This window comes from Peromyscus leucopus, chromosome 7 (assembly GCF_004664715.2).
Source record: "Peromyscus leucopus breed LL Stock chromosome 7, UCI_PerLeu_2.1, whole genome shotgun sequence".
Lineage (NCBI taxonomy): Eukaryota > Metazoa > Chordata > Mammalia > Rodentia > Cricetidae > Peromyscus > Peromyscus leucopus.
Genome location: NC_051069.1, coordinates 99732890 through 99742312, shown reverse-complemented (window position 1 = coordinate 99742312; position 9423 = coordinate 99732890). Strand labels below are relative to the sequence as shown.

The following is a 9423-nucleotide window of genomic DNA, read 5'->3' as shown; positions in this document are numbered from 1 at the left end:
TCTAGTTGCCAATAGCCAAGACAGCGAACACCTGACTCCAAGGGAATGTTCTGGGTCCTTCAGTCCCAGGGCCTTAGGGCCTAAGGTGCTGTAGTCCCCAGCAGGCCAGGAAGATATGGGGGAAAGTTAGCCTTCTAACAGCAGGCTGAGTACATAGGTTCCATTTGGGAGCTCTGTTCTGCCAACCTCTCCTGCTTGGCCTTGGGCACCCCTTTCTTTACATATAAAAAAGCGGGTGTCACTCTGGACTTGAGAGATGTAAGGTTTGGAGTTGGAAGAATAACATTCCTCACAGTATCTTACATGCAACAGGCCCTCACTTTAATTCCCTATTTCTGTATAACAAACTGGCTGTTTTAAGTCAGGAGGGACTAATTCTATGATCTGGTGGTGAGGATGGGGGTGCACACATTCAGGCAGAAGGTTCTTCTCTATTCAACTCAGCCAAGGGCACTGACCTAGTCACGCTCACAGACATCTCGACACAAAGAGCTCTTTATTCACATGAAAGCATGTGGGACTGACTCCCCTTGGCTTCCACAGGCTCTCCTCATGCTAACCTGGATCCATCACAGCATGCGTCTCAAGAAACTGAATCTTCATGAGGTGGCTGAGTTGCCCCAAAGCTGTCAGGCCTTTAACAGGTAAGAGTAGAGGAGTAGAGTTGGCACACTGCTACCTCTGCCATCTTGGCTAAAATTAAATCCTAGATGAGGGGGAATAGACTCCATCTTTAGCTGAGTAGAGTGGTACATGCATACAGAGAAGGAATGAAGGAGAGTGACTATCCTTGGGAGTCTACTCGGCCCTCAACTCTATTCATCTGTCAATATGTGCTTATTCAACTTCTCTCCCCATTCCAGGAAAATAGCTAGGACTTCAGTTCAGGGGCCAAGAGGGTGCCACAGTGTGCTGTGACCAGTACAGCAGACCTATGCTCATATTCAAAGCAATAGAGTGGGTCATGAGAAAACCTCAAGGGTAGGACATGATAGTTCAGCTACAGAGCCTGGAACACAAATGCTCCCACGGCTCCCAGCCTCACATGTGCTCAGCTCCAAAGGAAGATGGTCACCAACTGACTCAAGACTGTGCCATCTCAGACAGACCTTGTGTCAAGGCAGATGTGACATACTGAAGAGGGCCTTCCTCACTTCTCCTGCATTACAGAAGCTGCCTAGTCCTTAAAGTCTCCAGAAGTAAAAAGGGGGCTTCTCAATAAGGACTTGTGTTGAATTTCCACAAGAGGAATGGGGCACAGAACATGAGCTGAGTCAAGTTAAGTAAAAGAGACATTTCACACACAAGCAAGATCCATGTGCGTACCCTATTATCAGGCCATTAAACCCAAGGATTATGAGAGACTTAGTGCTATAAGCTGGAAACAAAGGAAGTCACAGTCAAAGCCAGTAATGTTTAAAAATATAAATTGAATGCTTCATATAAGGATTGCATAAAATGCAGAAGTTGCTTTGTTAAGATTTTGAGAGAGTGAAGGTTTGGGTCATTTTCCTGGGCAGTAGGATAACCCAGCTGTTTGGCCTGAAGGTCACTTCTGTGAGGGAGGAGTGTAAACCCTACCCACCCATAATCATCATCCCTTTCACCAGCCCTAGCTCATATGCCCATGCAACAGCAATGACTACAGTGGCCCAGGAAAGCTTACTTTGTCACACTAGAGAAACTGATAGCTGATGTACTCTAGTCACCAATGGGGAACTTCGTGACAATCAGGACCTAGGAGGGCAATCATTCTCTCTTTGCACACTATTGATAGCAAGTATACCATGAGCTGTTACCTAGTGAGCTGTGAGCTATGCTCTTGCAGCAGCCACTCTAGACCAGAGTGCCTAGCAAATCTGGGGTTCCTTTTGAACCAAAAGCTTCCACTTGGGAAGCTTAGGCAGGCTGGCTAGGAAAAGGCACCTTCAGTCCTTGTTGAAGAGTTGGGTACATCCTTAGAGACTCTTGCACCTGATACCCCTAACTTTGCTCCACCTGTCTTTCCTGTTATGGGATATTCTTGGGTTGCCTTTGCGAAGTAAATTATCATCGTGACTACTGTTTCTTGCTGGATCCTTGTGCCCTCCAAGTGTTTGGATTTGGATGTGTGTGTGTGGGGGGGGGGGTGTTTTGTTTTGTATCCTACAACGGTCTTGGGACCTGGATAAATGCCCACATCCTGTTTTTCCAGGCACACCTGGGACAGCAAAGCTCCTGCCTCAGGACTGGGCTCTTGAGCTCAGGACACTGTTGGTATTCCTGACCCTCCTGCTGACTTCCATTCTCTTCTCGGGACTTTAAAAGCCGTGGAGAAGGACTGTTGGGGAAGGGCTTTTGGTACATACCAGATGCTACAGGTAGAAAAGGCAGTGGGATTATCTGTCCCTGTGCTGAGACCCTTGATCCTAAATCCCAGGATGGAACACTTGGCATGCTCCAGCTCAGATGTCCTGCCACCTCATGTAAGTGAACATGGACATCACAGCACCAAGACCAGAGGGTATCCAAATCCCACAGCTTACAGGTCTCCTCTGCCAGGTAGGAAGGGATCTTAGTCCAATTTCTCAAAGAGTCAACTGAGGCCCGATTGGGGTAGACAAATGCTGGTGCCCCCCTCACGCACTATGCCTCTCTGTCACCGCTGTTTTCTCATGGCACCAGATCTTCTACACCAGGTCACAAGGCTCTGTGGAAGGTGGGACACTTGAACACTGGGTTGAACAGATCTGGCTCATCTCAGGTTATTCAGCTCATGGGCAGGAAAGGAATCTTATTCCAGGCCTTCTAGGGCCATGATCCAAATCCTACTATAGAGAAGCAGACAGACTGAAAAGAATTTGTACACGGCTAGCCCTCAGCAACACTCCTAAGCCTGAGTGCCTGCACTCAGCTGCGTTTCTCTGACCTTGCATTTCTTTATCTCAGCAGACATAGCTGAGTGCAGGCACTCATGGGGAAGCATCAACCGGCAGCCCCAAAGGAGCCAGCACCAACAGTCATATATTTGTTTTCAGTGGGAATTGTAAATAACCAAAAGACAACAGCAGGTAAGAGAGATGCTATAACTTTATATAAAAAATGTGGTAAGACAGCAATATTTGATTAGATTTTTTCTGGCAAGTTTATAAAAAAAAATCTGGAAAATGAGAAAGAAACATAACTTAATTACCAAACCAACATTTCAAGGAAACACATCTTTAGAAAGATGATGGAGGGCAAGTGGGCAGTGAAAGCAACAGCAGCGTGAAAGAAAAGCTGGTTCTGTGGTGAGACAAAGCCTCCAGAGACAGCAGGACCTGGGTGGAGTGGCGAAAGAGCAGGTAGTGACCATCCAAGGAAGGAAGGCTTCCCAAATGAGACCAGGCTGAGAGCTGCTGGCAGTGAGTGGAGGGGAACACAGGCCTCATGCAACCCCTCTGGTAAAGCCTACAGGCCACATGGCAGTGATCCACAGCCAAATCCCAAAGACGCACCATTAGAAGGCTGGTTCCTCTTCTGTCCATTGTTCCACACCTGAAGAGCCCAGTGGGCAGAAACTGGAGCTGTCGACCTGAGCATGGGTGTCATATATAGTGGGGAGAACCAAAAAACATAGACGTACAAGGTATACACAAGGCGCTTCTCACATCATCTACACAAGGCAAAGGCAAGACCACCTTGGAGCAGGCTGGAAACACCCTCAAATGTTCCTCGAATGAAAAGGATGTCCAAAGGCTGCTAGACAGAAGCTTGACTACATTCTGAGGTAGCCTAACCATGACTTGCACACATAGCTGAGAATGATCATGGGGGAGGGGGGGGGCAGAAAAGTCACCAGAGAGAAAAGGAAAATATACTCCAGAAGCCACTCAGACAACCAGAAGGTAGCCTAGGCTCAAGGGCGGTTGATGACAAGGCCCAAATGAACTCTAGGCACAAGTAGTCTTGGTTCTGCTTGCTGATTTACAGCAGTGTGGCAAGAGATAAGGGATCCACAGAGGGCTTTCTCCACCCGGAGCAGGGGCACTCCAAGATGAGGTGTGCCAATCTTAAATGCCTCGTCCTCCTACAGTGAAGAGGAGCCAGAGGAGCTGAGCTTTGGGAAGAGAAGTCCCAGCACTCCTTTCAACTACCCCCCCCCCAATAACTGGACATGTATGGTGTCTGGGGGAGCAGTGCTACTGTTAGACCTCAACTTGGAAAACTGGAGGTCCCTGTCTGAGGGAGCAGTCTGACCCTACGCATCACTAAATGGGCAGTAACAATGAAGAGCAAGGGCGCCTGTCCCTTTGTAACACTGATTCACATCCTTCTTCTCTTCTGCCCCAGCATTTAGAATTCTAAAACAGGATGGAAAGCTCTAAGGTTGAAGAAGCGATAAGTGGGTGAAAATACGTTAGTATTTTCTCTGTTTTCCACATTTCCGGGAACGCCTTCGAGGGCGGAGCTCGCCGAAGTCTTCAACTTCGTTTTCATATTCCTCTTCCTGAACAATACCTAGTTAGGAAGCAAAAAAGCAAAACCCAAGTGAAAATGGTGACTTCCTATTTTACCACGGAGTTTAACATCTGGATAAAACCTGATGTTTCTGGAATCATTGTTTTAAAGTAAAGAAATGAAACTCTCTGCCAGGGTGGGAGAGAACAGAACTTTTCATTGAGTACTGATGTTGCTTCCCAAGCAGAGCCCAAGCAAACACCCTTCTCCAGAATTAAATCTTCATAGGGTTGGCTCCTTGAGCTGACATGCCAATTATCTCTTTTGAAATCATCACAAAGTCATGGGACCCAGAAGAGACTACAGCATAGCAAAGACTTGTACCAAGTTTCTCCAAGTTTTCCTCAGCTCTGGGGCTGGGGTTTGCCAGGAGCATCTGGAAGGGTCTCCGAGCTAGATAAAACACTCCGAGAAAAAAGAAATGTGGTGTGGCTCAAAGGAGGCAGCAGTTGGAAAGGGCAAGAAGGAAGAAATTCTGCACCACATAGAACGCGGTAAGAAAAGTGTGACTCCTGCTAAGAAACAAGGTGGAGCCCTCTGCAACTTCCCTAGCCATTTGCTCTGGTTCCCAGGAAACCTCTGGGTCCATACTCATGCTGCGACATCCTAGACATTCAATAGATCCTCACTGGCTAACAGGTAGACTGACATAGGCAAACACTCTTATCAAGGGATGGCTTTACACCACCACCTTTCCTTAGGAGTTGCTGTGGTGAGTCTGCACGATGACTGAACATCTATAATAACTCAGAGGCAACTACTATAAGCCCAGAATAATGCCCTTCATCAGATGGAGAAATTCTATCACTAACAGTCTGGCAAATATTCCTGACATCACTGGCAAACCCACCTGACACTCACTCACCTGGAAGCCAGCAGTACCAAAAGCCACAGGATCCAAAGTATCACCTGTCCTAGGAGAACAGGCCTTACCTTCATCTTTTAAGCGGAGCTCTGTCTTCTTCAGCCACTCCTGCGCGTTCTTGACTGACAGGGCCAGAATTTTGACCTGTCGAGTCATTACCTCCTCGGCTACAGAAACCAAAGCACAGAGGCTCTGAGTAAAGAGATGGCTTCAGGCATTAGAGCATCAAGCACTAGGCCAACTTCCCCACATCCCAAAGCTTCCTTCTGCCACCACAAGCACAAGCTGCCTTAAACACTAGCCCAGTGCCACAACTGTGCATCTGCGGATTGCCAAAAGCAAACCTTTCCAGCAAACTTGTACTCAAAAGGTCATTAAGCCCTAACCTGGGAAAAGTGTCTAAACTACAGAACTTTTTTCAATGTAATTTTGTTAAGTTTATGCTTGATTTCCAGTGCTGCTAAGAAACAGCTAGTAAAGAAGCAAAGGGGAAACTTGACTGTAGAGCAGATGAGAACACTTACTATGAAAGGCTCACACTGAGTGTAACTCAGGGGCTATCCTAAGGAGAGACCTCTGTACTCAGTTTCTACCCTAGGGTTCAGCATCTAGTTGATGCTCAAGGATAGATCATTGGATGAGTAATACAAAGGCCCCTCAAAGAGTTTTCTCACAACTTTAAACATTCTCCCTGTATCTTCTCCATAGAATCAGACAGCAAACCACTTTCTCATCTGAAGCCCCCAGAGAAACCATACCAGCTTACACTAACAAATATTTAACTGAGGATGGCCTCAACAATGAGATTTTGCTGGAATCTGAGAACAGCCTTTTCTTGTCTCTCTGCTAATACCAACATCCCACCCCCACACCCTAAGTCGGCTGGAACTGAGCATCTGGCAGGCCTACTAGTGCCTGGACAATCCCCATGAGCTCTCACCTTCAGCCCAGGCCTTCCGTCTGTAGAGATCCTCCACCAGATCTGAAACCCTCCTGATGTGCTCCTGCACCTTTCTCTGCAGCATGTGGCTCTGCTCCTTGGAGCCCAAGTGGCCACGGATCCAGATGCTCTGCTCGATGTCCTGCACCACTACTTTGCCTTCTTCGATGGCCGGGTCTGCCTTTTCATGGAAAAACTCTAGATATTTCTGGTAGGCTGCCTGCTGCCTCCGGTGGCCTTCCAAGCGAATGTGTTGCTCATATGACTCACTGATTCTCTCTCGACACTCTCTCCCTTCCAGTTCAGCCCTGGAGATGATCACAGCCTCTGATGCTCCCTCAAATGCTTTGCCAGGACTGAAGTAGCTTTCAGGGCTGCGGGTGAACTTCACCCCACACAGGTCACACTGGGTCCTGTCTACATCGGCCCTTTTGAAATTCCCAGCCCTGAGCTCCCTAGCCTCCTCCCTGCTATGCTCTGTCTGGATCCATCTTCTCCAGCTGATGCACAGAGACACCACCAGGCAGGCTCTGCGCAGCTTGCGCTGGATCAAGGCCTTCCGCTGCTTCTGGGAAAGGATGGCAGCCAGAAAATGATCTCGGTCTTCCAGGGCCAACTCATCTAATTCATGTGTCTCATCTTCACCAAAATCCCACTCTGGGTCAGCAAACTGGTCCACGGGGCCCATACAGAGCAAGCGGTTCAGTCTGACCTCTTCATGACAGAGGCCACGGACCACAGTGCCTTTGGTGTGCACACTGTCCCACCGCCAGTGGCAATCCACTAGGTACTCTTCATCCCGCTCAAAGAGCAGGTCCTGCAGTGCCTCGGCCACAGACTTCACACTGACAGCCATCAACACCCGCTGTACCACCTTCAGCAACCTCTTGGGCACCTGGTCTGGCCAGTTCATGCTCATCAGTTGCAGCCTTGTCTGGATCTCCCGGAAACGGCGGTACAGAAGTGGCTTGCAGAAGGGCTGCAGGACTTCCTCAGCATTCACCAGCATCACCAAACACAGCACCAGTGTCCGTTCTGCCTCCCCGGAGATCACATAGTCTATTTCACTGAAGGCGTCAAGTAGAACATTGAAGTTCATATTCTCGTAACCACACATCACCTTGACGAGGTAGGAGAGGTGGAACCGGAAGTCCCGGATGGCTCTGGCCACATCCTTCGGCTTGTACTCTTGGATGATGGAGAACACGTCCCCAGATTCCCTGTCCTTCTTGCTGAACAGGAACTCCCAGAAGTGCAAGAGTGCAATGTAGCTCTTGGGGAGGCACAGGACCGCATTCTTCCAGAGACGGGCCAGCACCACTCCACAGTGTATGAACTGCAGCTCCAGCAGCACCACTGTGTTGGTAATGCTGGGGACCAGCGGCGCTTTGCACCTCCTAATGAGGACGTTCATGAAGCGGAAGAAGAGCCTCTTGTAGTCTTCAGGGTTCCTATGCACATAGAGCTGGTCCAGGGAAGTCTCCAGCAGCCGGATGAAGCACAGATAGGACTTCTCCGAGGTCTCGTCTTCCTTGTTGGGCACCAACATGCCGAATTTCCCTTCTACGCCTTTCACTCTGCTGCCTCTCCCCTTGCTTCTGTCCTCTCGGTCAGACTCCAGTGCTTTCAGCTCCCGGTTGTAACTGTCTTCCTCGTGGTGAAGCAGCTTCTCAAAGTCCTCTGGGTAGCTGGAGGACAGAAGGAAAGCCTGCATGGCGCTCAGCCACAGGTCTGTGGACTCCCTGCGGCTGTGTGCACTTTCTTTTTGGAACAGGTCATGGATGTACTCTTTCAAGGCGAACCGGTAGGAGCGGAAGGACTTGAAATTTGGCTTGAGGATTTCTTTGCAGGCCATGGGGTTTTCTGACAGCACTCTCTGATGGAAATGCCGAGGGTAGAGAAGGTTTAGGAAGGATTTGCAAAGGCCATACGTATCTAGAGACAAAATACAATCTATTTCTTCCAGTTCTTCAGCTAAGACCTTAGGGAATACTTTCTTGGCTTCCAGAAGCAACCCATTAATTGCTACCAGGTGCATTTTTGACTGAACCATGCACTTGGCCTCACAGCGTCTGAGGGGCCTGTGGAAATCTTCACACTGTTCATCCTCACATTTCAAACCCACAATAAATCTCATGCAGATCCCCGGGTAGGTCTTCCCAAGCAGGATCTGTGTGATCTGACACAGTCTGCTCAAAAGGTGCTTGTTCAGGGCTATCTTCACTTGATCAGTCACTATTAAGAAGTGATCTTTTGTTTTCTTCTCACTCAAGGTCAAATCCAGGTCAAAAATTATTCTTAATATGGGCCCAGGGTCATTCTGGGCTATCTGGCAATATTTAGCATCCACTTGAGAAATCCCAAAAAACTCAAAGCAAGATTTGACCATTTCCTTCTCAGCATTGTTTGTCACATTTTTAAGGGCCCTGACCAGGTTGAGAAGGACTTCCAAGCCACCTGGAGCCAGGGCCAGAACCTTCTGATGCTCAGATTCACACTGGCTGGCTGCTTCATAGAGAGTTTCCACCACTCCTGCTGAGTGGTTGAGCATGTCAAACTTGATGAAGGCATCTCTAAGCTTCTGAAAGTCCCTCAGGATGACACCCTGCAGGAACTGGGCCTCCGCAATGCCAGACAGCTGGCTGGTTTGATAGCAAAGATCAAGTGCTTCTCTCAGAACAGCCTTTGTATGCTCTATGTCGGAACCTCTGGCCACATTGAGGCGGGCAACCCCCAGTAGGCACGAGGCCTGGAAGTCCTTGTCAGCAGTGAGCCTGGCAGCCTCCAGGAGACAGCCATGCTGCTTCATCAATAGGGCAGCCTCTTCTCTCCGACCCTCCTTGTTCAGCAATTCTGCCGCTTCTGCTAGGCATTTCCGAGACTTCAGGAACACCAGCTGATCTTCTACGTCGAGCTTGGAAAGAACGGCCATCATTTCCTGACTCTTGTTTGCACTCAGGTACTTTGCAGCAGCTTCCAAGTAAAATTGGCTGGCAGAATAGGAGAGCTTAGGAATGGGAAAGGTCTTGTTCTTTACCATTTCTTCATATCTGTAAAGACAGAGTGTTGTGGGATATTTGTACACTGTGTGAGTATATGTTGCTGTGACTGGTGTAATAAAAAGCTGAACAGCCAATAG

The 9423-nt window shown here is 48.6% G+C and overlaps 1 protein-coding gene across 2 annotated transcripts in view; it reads right to left on the bottom strand.

Annotated features, from left to right (window-relative positions):
* Positions 1–3051: 3051 nt before the first annotated feature.
* The window catches only part of Trank1 (tetratricopeptide repeat and ankyrin repeat containing 1), a 90957-nt gene continuing 84585 nt past the window's right edge, over positions 3052–9423 (bottom strand). For both annotated transcript variants that reach the window (XM_028860047.2, XM_028860048.2), the window contains exons 20-22: positions 6285–9334; positions 5413–5511; positions 3052–4479 (exon numbers count right to left, since the gene is read on the bottom strand). In XM_028860047.2, the coding sequence (XP_028715880.1) occupies positions 4379–4479; positions 5413–5511; positions 6285–9334 (3250 nt within the window). In that variant the 3' untranslated portion in view covers positions 3052–4378. The remainder of the gene's footprint in view (positions 4480–5412; positions 5512–6284; positions 9335–9423) is intronic.